At 42.8% G+C, this 24856-nt stretch overlaps 3 protein-coding genes across 3 annotated transcripts; 1 reads left to right on the top strand and 2 right to left on the bottom strand.

Annotated features, from left to right (window-relative positions):
* Positions 1–2913: 2913 nt before the first annotated feature.
* Positions 2914–11140, bottom strand: acbd3 (acyl-Coenzyme A binding domain containing 3). Its single transcript, XM_084484137.1, has 8 exons — positions 10851–11140; positions 9449–9590; positions 8729–8869; positions 8270–8428; positions 7765–7939; positions 6443–6692; positions 5696–5989; positions 2914–5358 (listed from the first exon to the last, which is right to left on the bottom strand). The coding sequence occupies exons 1-8, from the start codon at positions 11125–11127 to the stop codon at positions 5144–5146; spliced, it is 1653 nt and encodes a 550-aa protein (XP_084340263.1). The 5' UTR covers positions 11128–11140; the 3' UTR covers positions 2914–5143.
* Positions 11141–13481: 2341 nt separating this feature from the next.
* mixl1 (Mix paired-like homeobox) lies at positions 13482–14880 on the top strand (the record flags this gene model as incomplete). Its single annotated transcript, XM_084483899.1, has 3 exons — positions 13482–13575; positions 13740–13942; positions 14221–14880. 3 exons carry the CDS (start codon positions 13482–13484, stop codon positions 14878–14880), a joined length of 957 nt encoding a protein of 318 aa, XP_084340025.1.
* A 1095-nt stretch (positions 14881–15975) lies between these two features.
* Positions 15976–24432, bottom strand: lin9 (lin-9 DREAM MuvB core complex component). The gene is made up of 15 exons (XM_084483558.1): positions 24397–24432; positions 23489–23521; positions 23232–23323; positions 22636–22758; positions 21839–21969; positions 20041–20166; positions 19628–19785; positions 18751–18884; positions 18525–18653; positions 18186–18287; positions 18000–18080; positions 17747–17872; positions 17160–17342; positions 16764–16861; positions 15976–16100 (listed from the first exon to the last, which is right to left on the bottom strand). The coding sequence occupies exons 1-15, from the start codon at positions 24425–24427 to the stop codon at positions 15995–15997; spliced, it is 1653 nt and encodes a 550-aa protein (XP_084339684.1). The 5' UTR covers positions 24428–24432; the 3' UTR covers positions 15976–15994.
* Between the last annotated feature and the right edge of the window lie 424 nt (positions 24433–24856).

Here is a 24856-nt window from a genome sequence, read left to right as displayed (position 1 = left end):
TATTAATTTATTTATTAATAATACAGACTTAAGATTAGAAGACAAAACTAGGAAAATAAGTATTACGGTGTGAGTAAGACATGATTATTGGTAATTGCTGATATATACTACAAGGGCGCAGATCTCATTACAACTTCTGGAGGGGGCATCAAAAATGTCACCAAGATATATCAAATGATCTGCTGTAACAAGTTGGCTTCTATTAAAACTAGATTTTCAATCACATCATTTAGTTTGAAATAATTTATATTGGGTGGACTTTTCACAAGTTAGGGTTAAGGTAAGCTATCAACCCCCCAGGGATCTGCACCCATGACGTGTATATTTGTATAAGTTGACTATTGGGTATGGTTGTCTAATTTCAGATACTGGGAATGCCTCCAGCAGCAATAGTGGCTTCATCATTAAATAGGGATGAGTTTTTCGGTGAGGATTTTACTTTATGGCATATGATGGAGTTTCAGTTAACATTATTTGTGATCTTAAGAAAAGTAACAATGTTAATCCAACAATGTAAAATCAACAATGTTAAAACAGTGTGATGCTGTATAATGTGCAGACCGGAAGGACAAGCTGAAATATATCAAGCTCAACAAGTCGGGGGAGAAGATCCTGCCAGGCCCCAGAGGCTGGAGATTCTTCTGGGCACCAGCGACCCGGACCTGCTGGACTTCATCCAGCGTTGCCTACAGTGAGTGCACTACCTGGTCACAGTAGAGCTCATCAAATATGTTTGATCAGCGGTTGTGGCAAAATAGTCTACTACAAGGCCGGCGATATGGCTGAGTTGGCTAACCATCCCCCCTGAATGTTTCTACCAACGCTTGTTTAAAATGAGACATCGTGAATCAAAGTTTCCCAAGGCTTTTGTGTTCGCAGGCTTTTTTTGCTTTAATATTGAGCGTGTGTTTATTTTCTTAAAAGTCAAAGAAGATGACTCCAGGTCAGGCTCTCAAGCATGCCACAATGAAGAAGACTTCGCTGGGATGCATGTCCCATCCCCAGGAAACCCACCAAAAACTGGTAGAATACTATTTTTTTTATGGATTTAGAATCCTATAACTCTATTTCCTATAACTACATCTATGTATACAAAGTATTTTATATTATAGTATATAAACACTATATCTAGGTAAAGAAATCTACTGCTTAATGATCAAGGCAATCTCTTAATTATGTTTAAATTAATAATTTGTTTTGAGGGCTTAATTTCTTTGAATTCACAGTTATGTTGAAGACCCTGGCTGCAACAACCACAATGCATCTGAAACCAGGCAAGCCAGCCGCAGACCATGGATCAGGGGGAAAGGGTGAAACTGGGGAAACATGGAAGGATCCTGAGACCCCTGACTTTGGAGCGCGACTCCCTGCTCCCTCCCATTGGCGCCGCTGCACCGGCTCCTCCACCAAGCTGCAAGAGGGTAACTGTGATGACGGGGCAGCCAAGAGGGATGCAGGGACATCCAGACCAGCTGGCCAAGCGGGATGCTCCCGGGTCCCGCCCATTGGTGTGACTACACCAGCTCCTCCACCAAGAGGCAAGAGGTCAACCAGTACCACAGATGATGGTGCAGCCAAAAGCGACGCAGGGACATTCAGACCTCAGTGGCGTGGGAAGGGGGGTGCTGCGGAGGCTGCAGCCTCCCTCGTCACAGCATCAGCACGCCCTGGTGGGAGGCTGTGGACTACTTCACTTTTTTTACTTTTTATTTCTTTGAAAAATGTATTAAAAAAGACATAACATGTATGCTGTGTGGTTGATATGGGTTTAAAAGTATATGCAGTATACAATATAAACTGTTCGCTGTATACATGTATAGCAGCCTTTTAAACGTTTCTCCAGTCCTGATTTAATGGTTTAATGAAAATTGAAATAGTGGATGCTGTATTTCTGTTGGATGTATTTATCTACCATACACTTCTCTACTGCATATTGTGTGTGTGTGTGTGTGTGTGTGTGTGTGTGTGTGTGTGTGTGTGTGTGTGTGTGTGTGTGTGTGTGTGTGTGTGTGTGTGTGTGTGTGTGCATCTAGGTATATGCCACTCAAGTCCATTCACAACTAAAACATTTGCATGACTCTGCAGAGCGTTTCTCAGGTTTTCTCTACAAGGCCAAGCAAATGTGCCCCATCGGCTCCTGGAAAATCATTTTAAGTGGGCGCAAAGAGGCCAATCTAAATAAGATAGTAGGAGGCGTTCGCTCGACATGATGGGTCAGATACAACCGCAGCATCGTGGCGCTGCATGGATATAGCTAAGAGAGAGCAAACCGTAGACATGTGAAAACGGCTATACGGCTATACTCACCTGCTCCCTGCTGTCTCCTTCATGGTTGACTGCCCAAGGGCTCAGGCGTAGTGGACTAAAAAACGAACGCAGCAAATGTATAACTGCGTATTCGTGCAGCCAATGAGAGCTTGTGTTACAACTCTGCAATCTGCTTTTACTTCTTCAGTGACACACTACAAAGAGTTGTAGGCTATTTGTTAAAGTGACGCGGGAAAACGAATTACGTAAAGGAAAAGCAATAATAAAATGAATGCGGAACAGCACTAGCGAAAAGGGACTTCTGCGTCAATATTAATTGACTCACCCAAGAGGACACATCCAGCTCCAGACAAAAGCTAAATCCAAAGGTGTCGTTCCTGAGAAGTGTATTAAGTACTGAAGTATGTTAAATACCAGCATTATACATTTATTTCCATTAAATATCCTTAATCCTCCTTTTGACTTGAAACTGCACATTACAACAAAAGAAATCTGCTGGAATGCATCGAAGATCCAGATTGCTGTCAGGGCGATTGATTGCAAACCATTGATTACCTGATAGTCATGTTTGACATGCAAAGGAAATTCAAATTGAAAATAGGAGAATATCGATTGATGAAGAAACATTGAACCAATATGTAGCAGAGATGAACATAGGTTTAATCAAGATTAAATATATGTCCAAAAAGATCTTACAACTCATAAGGGATCAACAAACACAAAGAAAACCCCCAAGAGCTTTTCTGACACGTGAGTCTCTAGGCTTTTACACTTTCCAAGAGTTTTTGGACTTTCATTTGGGGTAAAAAAAAAATGTACATACATCTCACCCTCAATACTTTAGTGCATCGATTCCTCATACCCACAACCCATTTTCCACATCTTAAAAACCCCACACATAAATCCATTTATATAATTATTTACATACAAAGGCTTAGATTAACATCTCCGCTCAACAAACATTTGCTGAGTGGCACATACTTCAAAATAAGTGAACATGAAAAAAACCAGGGGTACTTCGGGATCTTCTGCGATAGCTTCGGGAAGCCACGGCATTGGGACATTCGGAAACAGAAATTACTATTTGTACTTGTTTTGGGTGAGGGGCAAGACTTTTTGCCTTCCATTCATTCACGTGGACCGGTTGGCCAGCGAACTTGGCAAGGCAACAAGGGGAGCAAGTCTTTTGGTTATGGGTTAAATGCATGGAAGTCCATCCGTGTGTCGGTGGAACCAGTTTAGTTTTACCTTAAAAAAAAAACAAAAAAAATGAAATCTGTAGGGTTACAGAGAGCAGAGCAGATAACAACCCTATGATCAAGGACACACACACACACACACACACACACACACACACACACACACACACACACACACACACACACACACACACACACACACACACACACACACACACACACACACACACACACACACACACACACTTTGGAGGTGTGATACACGAAGCATGCAAAACGTGTGGTGTGAAATCAAAGAGATGATACATGGTAGCAACGAATCCCCTAGCTGGGATGATAAACAATTTCCCATCACACAAGGAAACGTATACATATCATTAGAGTTGCAATCTTGACTACTTTACCATAACCACTTGGATAATGAACACTGGCTACTTGCTTGTATGGCTAAACATTTTTTAAGCTTTTCTTTATACCAGTTAGAAAAAGATGATGAAAAAATAAAAAAAAAGTTGACATGACGCACCTTAGAAGCATTCAGGTGACGAGATTAACAAACATTGTATCACACAAAGAAATCCAAAGAAATCACAACTATTTCAGAAACAAACAGGAAAATAATAAATATTAATTCAATGTTTTGTTAGACACAATCCTGCCTCTATAATATATATCTTAGATATATAGATAGAAGTAACCCACTTGGCCACAGTATGACTTTATGGAGAGATGAATACCTTTCCAATATTCCGGTTGGTGCATACGTACTCTGGTGGTAGGGTGGGGAATAGTTTAAACCTAAGAACCCTTTCTTGTCCAATCCTATGAGCTGATAATCCAAAATTTTGAGAGCCACCGTTAACCAAGGTCCAACGAGAAGACGCTTTCTTCCATTTGAGAAGTAAAGTAATAATAAATCCATTTGACCTGGATAGGTGCAAACTGGAAAAAGAATGAAAATGGCAAATACATTTTCACAACTAGATAAGGAAGGGACCGAATGGGAGGTTGGTGTGTGTGTGTGTGTGTGTGTGTGTGTGTGTGTGTGTGTGTGTGTGTGTGTGTGTGTGTGTGTGTGTGTGTGTGTGTGTGTGTGTGTGTGTGTGTGTGTGTGTGTGTGTGTGTGTGTGTGTGTGTATGTATCTAAATATGACCCTTAATATAGCCAAAGAGACCACCCCTCTATGGGACAATGCTGTAACAATGTTCTGTAGTGAACCTGTGCCATTATTATTGTTGGTGGTTGTGGTGTACTATTACCGACCAATTGGAAATGGTAGCGTCCAATAGGAAATTGTCTCTGATCTGGGAGGAGAGCGCTGGTCAGTAGGATTTGTAGAGCGGACAGTGGGTCAGCACAGAAGAGGAAAACCCCTCCGCCTTCAAGGGCTCCGCTGGAGACGCTCACGTGGGTATATCCTGGGACACGCGCATATACAACGCACACAGATGACATCACTCTTCTTACATAGGCTCCAGTCAGGTACACGTGTGGCATGTCAAAGACAATGCGTCCTTGACACACACACACACACACACACACACACACACACACACACACACACACACACACACACACACACACACACACACACACACACACACACACACACACACACCTTTTTTTCCTCTTCTCTTCTTCTTCCCCACCCTCCCCATCGTGTCTCTTCTCAGGCTTATCTGGTGTAGTAGACTCTGTAGTAGACACTCTTGGAGCGCCACAGGGAATAGGAGTTGTCGAACTTGAGCAGGTAGACGCCGCGGCCCGGGTACTGGTGACTGCCGGCGTACACCTCCTCGTGACAGTCCCTCCGGTACACCGGCACTATCTCGTCCGTCTGGGGCTTCCCCGCCTCCTTCTTGGCCTTCTCCTCCTCACCAGAGGGTTCACCTGGGGGGGGGGGGAAGAGTAAAGGGGTTGGTGGGGTCAAGTAAGTAACGCAACCGGCAGGACATCACGTTCACCTGCTGGTTGTTATCGCGATGATCGCTGGCATTAGCGATACATGCTATCGCCACAATCAATTTCCCATGTCAGATGACTAATATTAATATCACCCTAACCCCATGACCTAACTACAAAGAAATTAGATCACAACCTAAATGATGAAACCAAAAACGGCCATGTGTAGAACAAGGCTATAAATCAGAACCAGAGCTGCTGCAAGCCATCCAATAAACACAGTTCGGGTCATCCGCAACACAGCCCTCGTCATCGCCAGGCCCACCTTCCTCGTCCTCGTCCTCGTCACTCGACTCGGACACGTGCACGCTGACCGAGGCGGAGGCGGCGTCCGTCCACTCGAAGAACACCCCGAAGCCGATGTCGTAGTAGTCGGTGGCGAACTCCCAGAAGAGGTAAGAGCCCTCCTCGTGCGTGGGCACGCGCACCGTCACCACCTCGCCGCGGCCCACCGTGATCACGCTGTCCGCATCCTGGCGGATCTTCTCCTTGAAGTCCTTGATCTGCGGCCGCGTCCACATGGAGGGCGCCGCGATCACCGGCGCCGAGTCGGCGATCACTGTCACGCCACACGACAACGACAGCGTTACACACACATACACAAACCTACGCACGTCTTTGTAAACACTTGATTCTGCATCAGCATTCCGTGCATAAATCACAGCTTGAGGATTCATTTACAACGGAAACGCGTCAACATTGATTGTCAGCATTTCGTCTGTTGGGAGTTGCGGAAAGGCCGGAGCACTTCCCCAACGAGTTAACGAGCACCCGTTTACGGTTATCTACTCCCTACGGTCAAGTTCTCCTCAAGACATGTCCTTCATCCAACCAGGAACTCTAAGGATAGAGTTATGCGCTCGCAACAAGGCTTTGATTTGTTTTAGGCGGAGCCGGGCGGTCACTGTTCACCTGAGACCAGCTGAGCTCATTAAGCATTTGTTTTCCCCCCCCCGGCTTGGGGCACAACAATGACTCTCTGTGTACAGTGTGTCCGTGTGAGTCCACCCACCGAGTAAGGGTCCGTTCTCGGAGACCTCCTCCGCTGCCTCGGCCTCGGGCTCCCGCTCCATGCTCTCCGAGTACGAGTCCGACTGGCCTCCGTTCACCATGGGGCCCTCGTCGCCACTAGAGGGCAGCGTGGTGCAGAGAGACGAGGCCGCGCTGATCAGGGCGTGCTCGCCGCCTCCGCCTCCGCCACAGCTGTTGGCGTCCAGGGTGGCCTGCACCACACCGTCCTCCGCATGCTTCTGCAGGGCCGCCTGGGGAGGGGGAGGGGGGCTGGTGAACTGGTGGCATGATCCAGAGAGCACATCATATAAAGTCTTTCTCACGTGGCTGCATTGATCAGAAGGGCAGGCTTTGTGGCATATTTGAATAAAAGACTTAAGATAAATATACCTACATGAGCTCGCTATTCATAGCTTTGTGATAGTAGGCTAGGCCTAAACACTGAAAGGAAATAATGAAATCATTATTATTTCTGACAACCGGCTGCCTCAAGCGGGCTGATTTTGACAAGCAGTTAAAATGGGAGATAGAGTGGCGTAGCCAGCCAGCCTCCGGACAGCAATAGCATCGTCTTTCATGTCTTTAACCATATTCAGCATGTAGGCTAGGCAGATACAGTTTGCACATTAGCTTCTTTTAAAATTCCAGGCGTAGGAAAGAAATCAACCTGTACTTTATACCTCGCTTTCATCAATATTTATATAGCGCAAGCCTTGAACACATATCGTCCATTCATAAAGGTCAGGGCATATAGGTAGGGTGCACATCCCACTGGCTGACGTCACATCACATAATATAGCCTCAAATGACAACAGCATACATTTAGAACGACCCCAGATCAGTTTCAAACCTTGAGTAAAACCTTGACAAAGCGTTCTATCGAAATAGCCCCAAAAACACAAGGCAGATCCCTGTCTTACAACAGTTTGTCTTTCATCCATTGAACGGTATCCTTCTGCTAGCTTACCACTCTGTGCTGTTTGCTTGTTGCATTGCTAAGGCTGGACTAGGGTATTCATTTATCATTCTATTTGGTGACGGGTAAGGTCGTTAAATTAGAGGGCCAAGTTTAAGAGTTACAGTTTGCTACTGATATTACATACTATTGACACTGCTATTCTTCAGTTAAACCCCTCCCCCCACTGATGCCAAGTCAGCTACATTGCATCTTGTAAATCAAACGAAATAATTCCAGCATACCAAAAGGCAACGGTCTCTCAAAAGAACCATTAAAAAAGCAGAAAAGACTGACTGTGTCCGTCCGTCTGTCTGTCTGTCTGTCTGTCTGTCTGTCCCACCCCCCTGATCCTTAATGTTCCCTACCTGCTGCTGGGCCAGCTGGACCTGGTAGAGCTGCTGCATGTACTGCTGGTAGTGCTGTTCTTGGAGCTGCCGTATGAGGCCCAGCTGCTGCTCGGCGCTGCTGGGGTACTGCTGCGCCGCGTACTGCTGGAACTGCACCGCTGTCTGGGCGTTCAGCGCCGCCATGATCTGCTGCCTAGTTGGTTTAATACAGAACATCAGCCATGTTACCTTCTCAAAAAAGCATTATAAGCCTTTTGTGGGACGTATTCAAACATGATCACCACTTTTTGTGGGTTTTGTTCCTTCTGTTAGAAGCCTAGAAGATTCATGTCCATCTTACACGGGGCTCCTTCACTGTGAATTATGAAGCAGTCTGGCAGAACAAGAGAGTGGAACAAGAGACCCTCCGCACTGACCTCAGAGAAGGCACTACAGGCAGTTTCCCTACCCACACAAATCAATAACGTATTGATCTGCCTTAAAACACCTTAGACATAGCCACAGCGCATGCATACACACATACTTCTGCTGCTCGATGCGTAGCCTCTCCTCTTCCGCCTGTCTTCTCTCCTCCTCCTCCCTCCTCAGCCTCTCCTCCTCCTCGCGTTGTCGCCGCTCCTCCTCCTGCCTCTGTCGCTCCCTCTCCTCCTCCTCCAGCCTGAGTCGCTCCTCCTCCTCTCTCCTGCAGGGAGAACAGAGAGGTGGACATGTTTAACGCATGGGGCAAAATATCAAATAAGATTTCCAAGCACACTGGTGATGTTTCTTTTCTATTATTCAGAGATGTTTCATTGTACGCTGCTATACTTTATTCTGCCTCAATATCCCATATTGAAGACCATAACTCATAATTTGAGGTATACTATATCGGAATCAAACCTTTAAGATAAAATATGCACTCTTATTATAACTAATTTCAAAAGACACCACGGTGTGTGTGAAGATTTGATGCCGTTGGATCCAGATCAGACGGGTGTAGTACCGTTTCCTCTCCTGCTCCTCCTTCTCGATCTTGTGCGAGGTGACGTAGGGCGCGAACAGGGTGCAGCACTTGTTGAGCAGCTTGACAAACTCCACCATGGCCTCCTCCTTCTCCATGCTTCCCAGAGCTGCCCACTCCCTCCTGGGAAGAGAGGGAGGGACAGGGAAGCGAAAGGGAGAGAGAAGCACAGATGAGTTGAGGAGATAATATTGTGTAGTCCAAAAAGCAACAAATGTGCATTGATGATGAAACAATAAATTCACAATTTATAAATGTAACATTTTCTTCTCCCTATTCTACTAAAATTCCCTTCAAGGATGATACGATATTATCATACCTGGGCTGGTATGATTATATCAGAAAACAATCAAATACTATATACATCAAATGACATCCCTTTAAAGCATAAATTAATTGTTACAAATAATGACATTTGTGTGAAGGGGTCCTCCACACGGGTCAGCAAGAGGAGATAGATAGAGGAAGGAGACCGAGAGATTAGGACGGAGCAGCAGACAAAGTGCTTTGCTCAACACTCTTTTTCCTGTTTACTGAAACGGATGGAACAGAGCATGCCAGAGCTCTTTCTCTCTCACACACACACACACACACACACACACACACACACACACACACACACACACACACACACACACACACACACACACACACACACACACACACACACACACACACACACACACACACAGCTGGTGTTACCTGCGATCGTTGCCCAGCACATCAAAGAAGCCCACTTCGGGGGAGGCGTCTGAGTTGTAAGGGCCCAGTAACACCTGCTTGTGTAGAGCCACTAGTCGTAGCTTCTCCTCATACGTGGGGTGGAAGGCCTTGCCATCTTTATCTGGGGACACAGGAAACAGCAGCATTCTAACAGGTTGGCTTTTGTCTTTTCGGCCTGAATCTGTCATTCCTGTGGGATGCATATAGTTCTGTTCAGCCATCAAGGCAAAGTAAAATTGAGGGTAGGCCAATGCTTCTATCCCATTTTGTAATGCTGCTAAAAATAGAAATACACACTATAAGTAGTAAGGTTAATACTTAATACTATACCAAGAACCTTTCTGGAAATCTGCCTTTTGCCTCAAAAAGCCACTACATACACCTAGCAACTTTTCAATCCTACAAAATAAGAAACAAGATTAACACTTGCGCAATATGGCCTAGCCCCATGTCAACTTTGCTACACAATACACAGCTTTCTATTGCACAGGGTGGCGGCCAAGAACCTGTTTGCACAGTAGTCATCAACTGGCCTTAGATTTCATAATAAAATCAACACCACAAAACTGTGGCTTACATTTCAGGGCAATCTAAATTGCAGAAGGTTATCTTCCTACTGTTGCTGTGCCACTGTCCTCTTATTAAGTGAGACAGGGCAAGATGTTAATGATTAAAAAAATGAAAGGCAGCAACAATGCAAGGAAGGAGGGAGCAATTCAATATCATAGGCAGTAGGCACACTGCAAAAGCATGTTGGAGACTTACAGGTTCATTGACATTCCAGCATGTGTGTATGTGGCAACTGGTCAATATGCATTTTTACAGAAAAGAGCAATATGCTTGCTGCCATGTAAACCGATCCAACAAGAGCAGAAGGGGCATGAATGACTAAAGAAGGGTGTGTTTGTCGAGTTCGAAAACAAATGTGGTTCCAGATTACTCCATGAATGATACGTGGCTATTTTACTTCCTACATAAGGTAGTCACGTGATTTACTGACCCCATGGCGTAGAAGGTAGTCCAGAAAAAGTGCTAACATTTTATGACAAGGTTTAAACCGGCTTAGCTACAACATGCTAAAGCAACATTTAAGTAATCCCACTATCGATGACTACGTTACGGGTGTTTTCCCTGAGTGGACTTATGTTGTGACATCTGCAAGCAGCTCCTTACTGTTCGCAGTGGGCTTGGCTTGTACTCGGCTAATAGTGCGGTTTGCATGACAACGGGAGCTAAGCGGTGACAGCGCTGATCTCCACCTCAGACAGGGGGTGTAGTAGCAGGGCCCAGACTCATGGTTCTCCCCTCGCTAACAACAAGCACAACGGTAGCTAACAGCACCGTGCATTAAGAATGTAACATGACATTAAGCATGAAATACCTTTAAAGAATTTCAGGGCCATTCCGTAAAGCTCCAGTAAATCAAACCCCCATTTCTTCTCTATGGTATATTTGTCTGTCGCGCCGTCTTCCCCATCTTCGGCTTCGGCAGAACCAGGCTCCGCCGCCTCGGGCACGATAGGAGCGGGATCCGAATCCCCGACGCGTCCCGCTTCACTTTCGGAGTCGGGGCTAAGGGTGAGGCCGTCGATGGAGACTTCGAGCCGGCTAGAATTGCCATTGTTGAGGTCGCCGCTCTGAACCTCTGTCGCCATCATGCAGAATGTCAGCCTAAGCGGCCACGTACTTACTTCCGTTATAATTCAGCGGAAGTTCCGGGGTATTTTTTTTTAGTCACAGAAGTAAATAATGACGTAAAAACATGGCGTATCGGGTTAGGTGCAAATAACTTCGTGAATGTCATTTAAATAATAATAATAATATCGTTTAAATGTTAAAAATATATATGTATACTAGCATGGTAGGAAATTGTGAAAAATGCATCGCAAAAACAGCACGCCGAGGAGGAGCAGGAAATGTGTCAGCAAAGGGCATGGCACAGACTCGCAGACGACCAGCAGCGGCCCCCTGGCGTGACGATAAAGAGGCTAGAAATAATATAATACTGGGCTAATACACTAACGTCTCATAGGGCTGATTGAGATGTGTTTTTTATTATTATTTTTTTGCCTTGTTGAGTTTAATTATTCATGAAAATTGTAACATAAACCAAAGAATTATAGCAAAATTATAATATTTTAGAAATGAAACCTTTCTGTATTATGAGGTTTCATAAAAAAAAAACAACGATTAGTTAATTTCATTTTTTTTCTCATGATATAAGACACATGTTTACATCTTCTTGTGAATCTCAAACGAGTACGGCCATATATCTGCGTGTCTATTGGCTGAAGCCCTTTGTATTTTAGGTTTTAAAAGGTGTTAATGTGAACGTGTTTGTCTAGACATGCATTGGCAGTGCTCGTGTGCCTTAAAAGGCCCAATAATGTCCAGGTACTTTCCTGTCCTGTTTGATGATCAAAATGTCATAGACCAATCTGCGATTAAAACAACAGTGGTATTTAATCTAATTTTACCATGTCAAACACACAAATTGACAACAATTGTAAAAAAAAAAAAGAAAAAAAAAAAAAAATATATATATATATATATATATATATATATATATATATATAAATTGAATATTAGAATGGGCCTACAATTAAATAGACCGTCATCTTAACTTCACCGCAGCAGTCAATCATTAAAGCGATGTTGAGTCCTACCCAAATAGGCAACTGTCTCAAATTCAGTCGAAATAAAAAGGTGTTATCATTAATAGTTTGAACTAATGAACTTTTGGGGTTGAGATTATTTCCTCGTTTTTGTGCAACTGCATTAATCGGGGTGTCTGTTCTTGATCCTCAATCACCTCTAATCAATAAGTACCCACTCCTCAGTCCTTTTGAACTGAGCTTTGTGTATTCAGATGGACTTTGTAGGCAAAGAGGTGTAGCATGCCCGATTTCCTTTCGTTAAAGTGCATAGGTTAGGGGCCTACATCAGTAGACTTTAAAGTTCAAAGGTTCATTAAAAACGACATCCTATAAGCCATAGGCCTACCTAATCCAAGGCAAATCAACTTTATTCATAATATATTTGTATATACAGTGCTTCAAATAAAAACATCATCATACAATAAAATGAAATAATAAAATAAAATTGATAAGTAAAAGAAAAATGCATTGTAGAAAGTGCAATGTATTCAGGATTTAGCAGAAAGCTAAATCAAACATACAAGTCTTCAGTCTTTTTTTAAAGGTGGTACAATTTTGGGCAAGTCGTAAATCCTCAGGGAGTTTATACAATATTTAAGAATTAGTGTAATGTGTTCAAATTTGTTGGTCTGTGTTAGAACTCTAGCAGCAGCGTTCTGAACGCTGTAGTGCAGAGACCATTGCCCTGTGCAGAGACCATTGCAGTAATCAAGCTTACTAGTGATAAAGGCATTGTAAACTTGAGTGGACATCCTGGAAAAGTAATGGGCAATATATGCAAACGGAATAAACAAAAAAATAAAGTATGTAATCAAATCTCCATATAACCCAGAATCTCCAAATCTCCGATAGACCAACACACTTCAGCTTCAGCCGTAAACAATATCAAGTTATGTGTATTTTGATCGGATACTAAAATTACTTTTCTCGTCATTCCCATAACTGTATTCACCAACAAATTGCAAATGTGAAAGAAAGCCGACCGCTGGAGGAAATGGCATTCAGAGATGTGCTCTTTGAAGGCTACTGGTCTGTGATCGCTCCATCCATTCAGGAGAGGGTCAATGTTTTTCAAAGTGATGTGTATTGCGCATGCATGTTCCATTAGAACCCTTTAAAGAAACCTGTGGCTGCACAACCGTCAGAGGTGTTAAACGTTCACACACTGGCCTTCAGACATGTCTGAAATCGCTGTACGCGGATGCTTTCCTGCCAGCCGACTATGACGGTTCGGCCAGCCATTCACACGTCCTAAAGACACTTTTGATCAGCAAACACAAGGGGTGGATATAAGCCCTGCAGTCGACCTTCCAGAACTCACACTCAGCAGACGCCGACCTAAGGAGTAGCCGACAATGTCTACAGTGCACGGAAATCTACACATCGAGGAAATGAATCACTTCCAGATGTACCACGAAGGAAATATGGGGATGAACAGCATGCAAACAGGTTGGTTCTCAGTGCGTAATTACGCACAAGAATACTACGTCTGAATTCCGGAATTCAACTTCAGTGTATATAGAGCAATAATACTCGAAACTCTATCTCCATCGTGTTATTTACTTATGTGCTTTATCAAATGTACTAAATGATTATGTTTGTGCTGTCCCCAGTTCCAGATTCAGTTCAATACTTCAACTCTACTGCGCCAAGGGCGGACAGTATGGCATTGTTGACCCATAGGAGAAAGAGAACCAACTTCAGCCCGCAGCAAATTGAAGTGCTGGAAAAGGTGTATTCTGACACTAAATATCCTGATATCTACCTACGGGAGAGACTTGAGGCTCTGACTGGTCTGCCTGAGTCCAGAATTCAGGTAATATTATTTATATGCAAGCCATCAGCCTGAATATGTTTTATATGTGTGTTCATCATAGGGTTATCTAGTGGTAAAGGCTAGTGGTTATATCCCAATTGTTTGCTTATTAGGTGCCAAGCACAAAGTGCGAGGCAACCTATTGTAATTGTTAGTGTTATTATTATTTATATTTTTAAATGCTTTGGCAATTTACATGTTTATTTTAATAGTCCAATAAATCTATTTTGAATTGATGAATAAGAGCTAGGACTAAATTCAAATTTCTTCGATTGTAGGTCTGGTTCCAGAACAGACGGGCCAAGTCACGCCGGCAGGTCAGCTCATCGGCCCCCATGAAGGCCAACGGGTCGACCAGCTCTGCCCCCGTCCCGTTCGCGCAACTCCAAAACAGAATGGCTGCGGACATGCTAGGTTTAACACAGTTCCCATTGGACGGCAGCTTCAGACCCACACAGCGCCACTGCAAAGGCGAGGAGAACCACAAGACTTCATCGACAACAAAGCAGCAGAGCTACGAACACAAGTCTGTAACTTCTTGTGTTTACGAAGCGACGTCTCCGAAAAAGCGCGAACTCAGCGTCGTCGTCCCGTGCGTCACGCCTTCATTTCAGAAGGCGCATCAACATGACGTCAAAGCCCATTACTCAGCTCATGGAAACGCAGGACCGAAGCTTATTGTGGAATACGACAATTTCCCACCCAACAAGACCATCGGACCGGAGATGAAAGTGGTTATTCCCCCAATTCCAACACAGAACAACTTCAACCGCTCGCCGCCCCAGAACGCCCAGTGCCAGGTCCGACAACCGCAGCAGGTGCCCACCGCCGGGGACTCGCTCTGCCGCTTTTCTCCGATCCATGCCAGTGAGGACTTTTCCGACTCGGACTCTGATTGGGAAACCAGTGCCATGGTCGGCTTTGGTGGTTTTATGTGATTCTGTGACACAGTAAAACAAGTCAAATTATGTATGTACTATACAATTGTAAACTTGCCTTAAAATATACTTATTTATTAAAAAAAAGAATTTGTCTATAAATGCACGATGTCTGCTTCCAAATAAGAACCACACACTTACACACTGACCGAAACCTGCTTTGCAATGTTTAATATAAAAAGACAGCAATATTTATATACACTTGCCCTGAGGCACTCCCACATATACAACTTTACAAAACTGAAAGTCCTGGTAAACAACTTGAATTTAGATTACATCAGTGATGTATGTTCAGTGAAAGGGGGAGCCATGCCAATTCTGAGAATAAAATTAACTGATCCAACGGTATCTGGAACCCAGACTGTTCATTTATAAAAATACCACATCTCTTTTTCAGTGCACACAAAATTACAAAAAAGCCATTTCACATAGCAGAAATGTCAACAATAGTCCTAATAATTCAGTATTGTACAAATATCTACAATAAACATTTTTTTTTACAAAACATTCTTTATCCTCCACTTTGCTTACCATCAGTGGAGCAAAGCTACAATACATACAGAGTGATCCTTCTGAAATAGTAAAATATTGTCTTATAACCATACACCTACTCAAATATAAATAAATATGGACTATAAAAACTGCAAATGTGTAATTTTTGGCACATGGAAACCGATAAAACAACCACCAGGGATGAGAGGAGTGAACTGGAGCGTAGGCCTGGATCGATGGGGCCACATTCCCACACAGAAAAATCGCTAAAAGTCAAGATGAACCACACCCTCCCCATATACTTTATAGTGTTCTGGAAATCACTGTGCCGATTCACCTGCACCTCCAGCACCGTGTTGTGTGCTGTGAGTTTAAAAAAATGGCCGCATGGAGTTTTTTTTTTTGTTGCATACATAAAAAAAAAAAGATAAGAAAAAGGAAAAATATAAACAGTTCCAAAGAGAGCAACAACTCCATGTGCAGGTGCTCTGTGTGTGTGTGTGTGTGTGTGTGTGTGTGTGTGTGTGTGTGTGTGTGTGTGTGTGTGTGTGTGTGTGTGTGTGTGTGTGTGTGTGTGTGTGTGTGTGTGTGTGTGTGTGTGTGTTAGAGAGAGTGCACGCGGTCAGACTGCATTGGTATTGTTGGCAGCGAAGGCATGCAGGTTTCCCAGCTGGCTAAGGCCACTCTGGATGTGAGCCACATGGATTTCCACATTGTTCTGGAAGCAACTGCAAATAAAAAGGAAAAGATTAATGTACGGTGTGCAACATGCAAGTTATTTCAAGTATTTGAATCCGACTCTTTAAATATTGTGGTATGCTGACCCCTGGTGATATGAATAGATGTTGTAATCACGGTAATTCATCGTCCAAAAATATGTTCAACATTTAATGCTTCTAAAATAGTAGCAAAAACTGAGGTATGATGACATTGATGACCCGCACTACTAAACACAGCTCGTTTTACCCCTGAACAGCAGCGCTTAATCCTTTAAAATGGGCAGTGCTGTTGCCAGAGAAGCATTGGAATAGCATGACTGGCGTTGTGATGAAGTATTTTGCTTGGCTACATTGCAGCCAGCTGTCTCTCACAGACAGTTATACATATACATGCTCGCAGGCCTCAAGGCACTCAGAATATGCCCGTCTCCTGGTGTCCCTCCTTTCTTATTTCAGTCACTCACATTCTTCTTTCAATACAATGCAATGTCAGGGATGTTTGAATTCATACACATTTGTGTATAGTGCCATTTTAGAAAAGGTTCTATGATTTTTTGCTTGCATAATTATGATACTGTGCTACTAATGCTACTGAAATATGCACTGAATTCTATTACAGGACTGCAGGAGTGTGTGTTTGTACATTAGTGTGTGTGTGTATGTGTTCTTCACCTGAGGTTGGATTGGTCTATCGACCTCTTGATGTCGTTTAGGGAGTCGTTGAGAGATTTGAACTCAAATGAATTCAGGTCACCCCCTTCAGCCAAACACTATAAAAAAAAAAAAACATGCACATATTATTACAAACAAAGAACAAGGATTGTATGTTTTGGCCTGTGCATCCAGTTTGCGAGGGGGATGTGACACATAATTAAATTAAAGACAGCAACATAAAAAACCAACAAACTAAAATAAATGGCTGGAGATGGGTATTAAAAGCGGTAAGGAGCTTTTCCCCACACTTACAAAAGTATTAAATCATTGGCGTATTCGGCCCCAGACAGACACACACACATTACAAGTATTTTGTGTATTCGGCGAGGGGTGTGTGTCTGAGTATGTGTTGACCTTGATCTGCAGCAGCAGGGCTGTGAGCCGTGAGATGAGCTGTGTGTGACTTGGGTTGGTGACGCTCTGCTGGCCGTCCAGCAGGGTGTTGCTGTGCTGGACCAGCTCCTGGGCCTCTTCCTCACACCGCTGCCGCATCTCCGTGGGCCGGTCCGCCGGAGCCATGCCCTGGTCCGGGGCCAGCTGGTCAGGGGGCAGACATGGGCTTGTTATTAGTACTGTTCACATAAACCATTCGGTAAATGCCGGTATTGGAGCTTCACACACACACACACACACACACCCCTATCTAGTCTGGAAGAGGAGAAACCAGTATCATTTTGGCTTCCAGAAAACAAGAATCTTAACACCTACACCTAGATTAGGGAGGAGCCACCATATATTTGAATGCTGGTCAACAGCATTCAAATATATACAAATTCTGTATATGGTAACTGACTTTAAAGCATTGTCTTGCAATGACACATTTTCACTACTAAACACAGAGTAGAGCAGACCATTCTAATCTCAGCTAAATAAATAGTGCCATTTAAAAAATATAAATAAGTCCAAATAGGACGAAGCCAATGTGGGTGTATTTGCATTACCTCGCAGCAAAACTGCTGAACCTGGTGCAGCACTTTGTTGAGGTCTTTATTGAGCTGCTCCAGCTCCAGCACTGTGGTGGCGTAGCGCTTCTGGAAGTCCAGGCCAATGGGCAATGAGTAGGACTTCTGGAGACACACAAACAACATCCCAGCAAACCGTGATGTCAGTCAAGCAGAAGGAATATGTATTCAGTCAAGGACAAATATCCCACGTGCACAAATAAAACGAAAATAAATCCTAATGTTTTTGTACCAGTTTCTCTGCTTCCGTGTTCATATCTTTCAAGTGCTTGATGTGCTCTTTCTTTATCATGAGGATCTTGGACAGCCTCGTCTGGAGATGTGGAAGATAAGGAAAAGCAAAGGATTAAGAAGCTGTACCAGGATAAGGGAGAATGGTCTAATAGTGAGTAGCACCAGAAATAAAAGCGGTAGTCACCACTTGGACAAGGAACTTGACAGGAAACCCCCCTAGTGTCTCCCCCTCGCCAGCGGGAAGTCTGCTCTTCCATGTAGACTGGCTGATGAGAGGGTCGTTGTCCTGTAATCAAATCCAGATCCAACCGATGCTAATTATACATACACATATATAAATGCATGTAAAAAGAACCATTAAAACAGGAGGTTCAGGCAAGTCCAAGTACATCCACCGAAGTAGGAAAAGAAGATCCCATTCATCATCAACAAAATGTTATGTGTGCAATGTATGCATTGTAGCCCAATCTGACAAGCTGAACAGGTTGACACAGGCGTCAATGTACCGCTGCTGTTCCCCTACCATTAGGACCGGCGTGGTAGCGGACGGATAGGGTCCTCTGGGCGGAGTCATTAAGTTCTGTAGGTAGCGCGCGGCCCGATGTTTCTGCGCAAACGCCGAGATGGGCATGGTCTCGTTGGGCTCGTTGCTCTGAAACAAAGAACACAAGCCACACGGTTCTGATCACCTGTGTTGACTGCTTGATGCCTTTGACTGTCACCGCCAAGACGGCTGGCACAAGTCTTACCAGCACTTCGTAGTCCGGCACAGTGTGGGTGCCCAGGCCGTTTCGGTCGAAGGTGACGCGGTATGTGGCGGCGCTGGTGTCCACGGCGTCGATCTGCCCCGTAAACAGGCCGTCATGATCCCCCCGCAGTCGGGCTGGTTAAAAATAAAAATAAAAACACAAGCAGTCGAGATCAACGGTGTGCTCCAGCAAAGTTAGCCTACACTGCTGAAAGGTTAGGTTAATTTAAATCACATGTTGCATACAACGCGTCAAATCATATATTGTAGTCGACAGACACTCATGAAGCTTTGGAATATGAAGGCTGCCAACAAGCTTCTAAATGAAATTATAACTGGTATATTTGGCACTTCACTGAACTTCCACTAGGGGCATTCTAGACGATGGATGATAATAAAAATGAGTGAAAAGCCAATATGTTTTTAACTTGAATGACTTTCAAATCACATGAACTGATATTGAGATGTATGATTCCTCTGACTCTCTGACTCCTCCGGGGAGACTTGGAAGCACCTTGCTGCTGTGGCTGCATACTGCTGCTCTACATTTAAGTTTTGATGTCGGGATGTTCCACGCAAGCTGTCACTATACAAAATGCACCAGAAAAGGCTTTGGACTATTTAATTTTTTAATCCTGCATCCAAAATACATATCAACATATTATAAAATGTATTGATATGAAAACGCTAGGAAGCATTGTATTGATAACATTGTTGAAATCATTTGCAGAATTGATTAGCGCTAGGTCTAGGAAGAGCCCCGTCTTTTGAACTGAGTTCGGTCACACAGATACCGTTGATGCTGCTGCTTACTAGAATTGAAGAAAAAGTAGATCTGAAACACTGATGGGTGAATTGTAATCGAATCGTGAGATTACCTGTTACTTTGGTTCCTATGATGAGGGGCAGAGGGATTTCCTCTGGGAGATCTTTGCATTGTGACATGTCCGAGATTTTTCTCTGCTGCAGCAGACGCATCTTTTGCCTCTTCTGTATCAATGCTGTCCGCTCTTCAGCAAAGAACGCAGATGAGCACCTGGACCCCAGAAAATAACAATAAATAACAATAACAAAAAAATATTATGGGGTGTATGCAAGCATTAAAGAGGGTGTAGCGATGAAATGTTTTGAAATTATTCACATTATTTCAATTTTTACATATTTTCGCAATTCGTATAATTCACCCATTTACTTATTATTTGTATTTGTGGAACCAATAATTTGCATAAGGAGATATTTTGACGGGTAGAGAGGAAGAGCAATGGGCATGCTAAGAGGAGGTGGTACTTACCTTCGTGGTTTCCCCATCAGCCTCCTGATGGTGCCCCACTCCACGCGGGTCAGCTTCCTGGTCTTCAGCTTGGGAAAGGACTCCTTCAGACACAGGCAGAACTCATTGTCGCCCTCAAACAGAGGTCTGGATGAGATCAATAAAAAGGAAAGAAGGCAATACAAGGTCAATATTTAATAATTCAGGATTCAGACATTGTGAATCAATCCCAGAACCTTTTGGCTAGGAGACAAACTAGCGCTGAACAATATTGGACAAAACATGACACAATGTAAAAAAAGACTGGAATTCTGTAAGAGTTGATTAACGGGCATATATATATATATATATATATATATTCTCCAGGAATTCTCCAGGATATGATACTCAATATTTTTTACATTATATCTATCTATATAAATATAAATATATGATCTATTAAATAAATCAACAAAAAAATAATCACTTGCCTTTTATTGAGAATACAGAAACAGTATTCTACACACGCTTTAGTGCTTACTGTACAGGTATGGCAATTAGCCTATTCACTGTAAAAAAAATAATATATATATATATTTTTAATAATCGATACTCTTGCGGATGAATCGATGCATCGGCTGTATAATCGATTAATTGATACAAACCGATTAATATTTACACCCCTATTTCATACTTTCATTCTTTCTGTCAGTACTTGGTATTGCATTTCTGCTGTTCTGCTAAAATGACTGGTGCTGCATTTGGTCTATCCGTTGAAATGCATGTTGAAATGTATTTTTAATTTGTAATTAGTCAAACACATCCGCCTTCTCTTTATTGTTGCAGGTTTTGTCATGATCGGGATGTGAATACCGTGCGTAATCAGGCAGAACAGAGCACTCCGTTTCCACAGCGACCGTCCACTGTTTGATTTCATTGATGAATATATTTCATATACTCATTATGGTATATTATATTATTCTTTATTAGTATATAATTCTAAAATAAGCATACATTTTCTGTCAACTTGAATGCAGATACTGACATGAATGAACATATTGTCATATTGTGACTAATCAGACAGACATCAGTCAATGATGGGTCTGGCCTGACTAATTCAATTAGACTGTGCTAAATCTTAGCCGGTCCACCCCACACTGCTTATGCGGCTATGCTAATGTGTTGAGGGTGTTTGTGGTACCCGTGTCAGCTCCCTCATGTGAGGAAGTAAGAACACTCCATATATTCATGTTCAATCTAGCGTGTCATTCATGAACGCCCTGCACAGGGCTTTTTCAGCAACCTGTGATGTATTGTGCAAAATAAAAAAGTCATAAGTTCATTCATTGAAATTCTTGCACTGTACAGCCTGGATCAAAAGACAGGCATTTGTTCTAGATAAGTCATTGAAAATGAGAACTGTACGAGTTTTCCTTTGTTATAAAGGAGGAAAATAGTTGTATCATGACTTGTTTGAGGTCATTTGCCTTACTTGACATCGCACACTGCTGCGATGGGACTATAGTGCATTCACACACCGCACTGACGATGCTGAAACGATATATCATGCACCTAACTCAAACACCTCAGCCACTACCCTATTCTGCAACTGATTGCTCTCTGCATGAGAGCGAGAGAGCGAGAGAGAGAGCGAGCGAGCGAGCGAGAGAGAGAGAGAGAGAGAGAGACGACCCCTCGACTTCCTACAAATGAAGGTCACAGCACGGAGAGAGCCACACAGAGCTGACATCAGACGACACAGCTCATGCCAACAATCCACACCGCAGTATAGAACGCAACAGGTCCCACGGATTATCTGACAGCGTGTGCAGGACATTACCTGTCGATGTTTGAGTAGAACCATTCATAGATGCACCATTTATGAGCCTTCGGTAACTTGAGGAGGTTCCTTAATCGGAGGCCGATTTTCTGCGATGCCTTCTTGTCTGGAGTTGCGACGTTGGAAAACTTCTGCAAGCGGAAACGGGTGAAACGCTATAGTCAGTCAATAATGTTAACCTCGCTCTGACCTTTCAACAAACATTCACAATGGATGTATCCGAGGATTATGTTTCACGATATTGGATGCGCTTTGGATTTCCCAAACTACATTAGTTGGAATGCAGAAACTGAGAATCAAACTGAGGTTCTTATTGAATCAAGTTCATTAATGTACTTGACTCGACTGCATAGAATTCACATTGATTTATCACAAATTCATTGATGTGTATTATTTTAAATACATTTATTATTATTCTAGATGTAGGACAGACAATGTACATCTAGATGCAGGGTCCAATATGTTAATTCTGATTTTTTTTTACCAGACAGTGGAAAAGCTATCGTCCAAGCAATTGTTTTTACCCGTAATTCTTGGTTACTCGCCAAATGGTCAAATATTTCCGCCATTCGATTGAAGCAGGTTTTGGAACATCGCTAAATGTATACAATACAAGAACATAAAATGGCCACATTCCACATCCAAAAAATACAGGTCCTTAGGTGAGGACAATTTCACCAAGTAAAATGTAGATTAAAAAAGGACTGTATGAACATGACTTCCTCTGTGACATCGACTCCAGAAGGAGCTTCTGTACCTGGAGTATGGTGACATGACTCCAGAAGAAGGGTGTGTACCTGGGGTGTGGTGGTGACCCTCTGACTCCTCCGGGGAGACTTGGAAGCACCTCGCTGTTGTGGCTGCAGCTGCTGCTCCTCCTCATCTCGAAAGAGTCTACTCCTCTTGGAGCTCCGCGTGGGCTGGAGAGATAGACAGGGGGATGAGTCATCCATATGAGATTCATAACTACATTGCAATTCATTGTAATAGCAATGCTGCAGTTCCCCGTTTTAACCTGTTGGCCAAAGATGTACTGCGAATAGCTTTGGAAATGTAGCTGATTCTCTCCATCCATACATTATTAGGAAATGCATACTTGCTCATCAGACAAAGCAAGTGCATTTCAGACCCCACTTTGCAGTCTTGTAACTTGAGATGGGCAACAGCCAGTATTGGATATTTTATGGACTGAAAAATGTATGCATTAACCAACAACCAAAATAAGCATGAAGCAATTGTAAGCATTACTGGTTACATACAGTATAATGCACTACAAACTAAGCAAGACATGGACTACATTACTTGGCACTTCCTATGTTTATTTAGTTTATGCAAGAAGGGTTTTATGTCAAACAATATAAAAACATGTGAATCCAGCATGTTTCTCACTGACCGTGTCCATTGTCAGAGAGGAATGTCGTCCCCTTGTGTTGTGAGCCCTGGGGAAGCTGTTTTTCTCATTTAGACTGTTGGACAAACTGCCCCCTGAAAGAAGAGCACAATGTCCACCTTTAATACAACATTAGAATGTCATTATGGGATGATACAATGTTAAACCTTAAATCTCTAATCTTTTCAGTTCGGCGTTATTCACCATGTTTTGACAAAATGTCCATTGACAAAAGACACACATATCGTTTTTTACAATACCTTTCAGACTAACAAGTGCCTCCGCCGAGGAGCCTGAAAGAAAAGACGAGGATTTTTAATAGTTCTCTATATACGATGTAGGACGTTGTAATTACACAGCAACAAACCGGTATAACTAGTGTAAACTTTCCATCTATTCCAATCCAAAACAGTGCTTCACAGACATGGCGTACAAGAGATGATGAACATCAAAAGATGAAATACCACGACATTGAGGGAAACATTATTTTTTCAGATTATAGAAAACATGAAAATGAATAGCCGAAAACATGTATGTAGCTGTCAAACACGTACGTGAAATAACTGATAAATAGAGGAAGTTGACAAAAGCCAATGAGCAAGAAAACATTAAACTCAAAGCGACGCTCTCAAAAAATAGCATCACGAAGTGCCATTTAAAAAGGAAACGTTTAGTTGTCAGCAGGACGAAAGATGGCCTGTCGGCTCTATCACGTCAAAAATTGTAAACAATGCATTGCTGGCTTAACGAACTGTTACGCTCAACAAACCCAGTCCGTATGGAAACACACCTTGCTGAACACATAGTGTGTGTATACGATGTGTTCAGACAGCGGCTATATGAAGGAGGTGATATGTCATTATTTTTAGAAATAGTAGTGGCTAGCGTATATTGTGTTGCAGCTAAGCTAACTTGTTTACACAGCTAAGCTACGTGTGTCTCCTTAACTCGAGCTGTAGCTACCACTAGCCCCTTTTGCTAAACACCGTTAGCTAACTTGCACAGACCGGTATTTGTCTTCGTACAAAAGGTGTATTGCATCTCGGATCTAAACTAAGCACATTACTTTATGAAAACGAAAATTCCTAACGAACGGGGTATGTTCAAACCCACATGCCGTTTATGTATTTTAAAATCATAAACTCTTTACAATAGTGTTGTTACTCACTCTCATCTAACAGCTGGTCCATCTCCGCCATCTTGAATTAGCCGCGCCGCTTTTTCAAAGACCTTGTCAAAATGCATTCTGGGTCGGGACGCTATGTGGAGGGCAATTTAAGAAATACTTCTCCCACTATTTACTATAACATATTTCAGTTGTACAATGATATACTTCCTCTACTGCAGTTATGAGCTCACATAATGTATTACACATTTTGCCTACTATTTTACTAGTTTTCCATGAAATAAAATGTTCTACATATGATTGAAAATTCCTTTACCTGTTCTCCCTGGATACATTTAATAACATACTCAATATTTCACAAAATTAATTTTAGCTTTAGATTTGTCTGTAACAACCTTGTTTTTTTGGAATACACAAACCATTATAAACAGTTTCTGTAAAGTTATATTAATTGAAAAGTCTAATGAACAAAAGCAATATGAAGTATATTGATGCAACAGAA

The sequence above is a fragment of the Micromesistius poutassou genome (genome assembly GCF_964030765.1).
Source record: "Micromesistius poutassou genome assembly, chromosome: 19".
NCBI lineage: Eukaryota > Metazoa > Chordata > Actinopteri > Gadiformes > Gadidae > Micromesistius > Micromesistius poutassou.
Note: the sequence above shows the minus strand (reverse complement) of the source record. Positions and strands in the feature narration are given on the sequence as shown.

Bases quoted from the DNA above. Each gene is read 5' to 3' on its own strand.
- acbd3 (XM_084484137.1), bottom strand. From the start codon at position 11,127: ATGATGGCGACAGAGGTTCAGAGCGGCGACCTCAACAATGGCAATTCT. The intron at 9,591-10,850 runs GTATTTCATGCT...CTGTGTCCCCAG, and splicing joins GGCCCTGAAATTCTTTAAAG to ATAAAGATGGCAAGGCCTTC. The intron at 8,429-8,728 runs GTACTACACCCG...TTCTCCCTGCAG, and splicing joins GAGGAGCAGGAGAGGAAACG to GAGAGAGGAGGAGGAGCGAC.
- lin9 (XM_084483558.1), bottom strand. From the start codon at position 24,427: ATGGCGGAGATGGACCAGCTGTTAGATGAGA. The intron at 21,970-22,635 runs GTACACACCCTT...TTCCGCTTGCAG, and splicing joins GGGTCACCACCACACCCCAG to AAGTTTTCCAACGTCGCAAC. The intron at 19,786-20,040 runs GTAAGTACCACC...TCTGGGGTCCAG, and splicing joins CTGATGGGGAAACCACGAAG to GTGCTCATCTGCGTTCTTTG.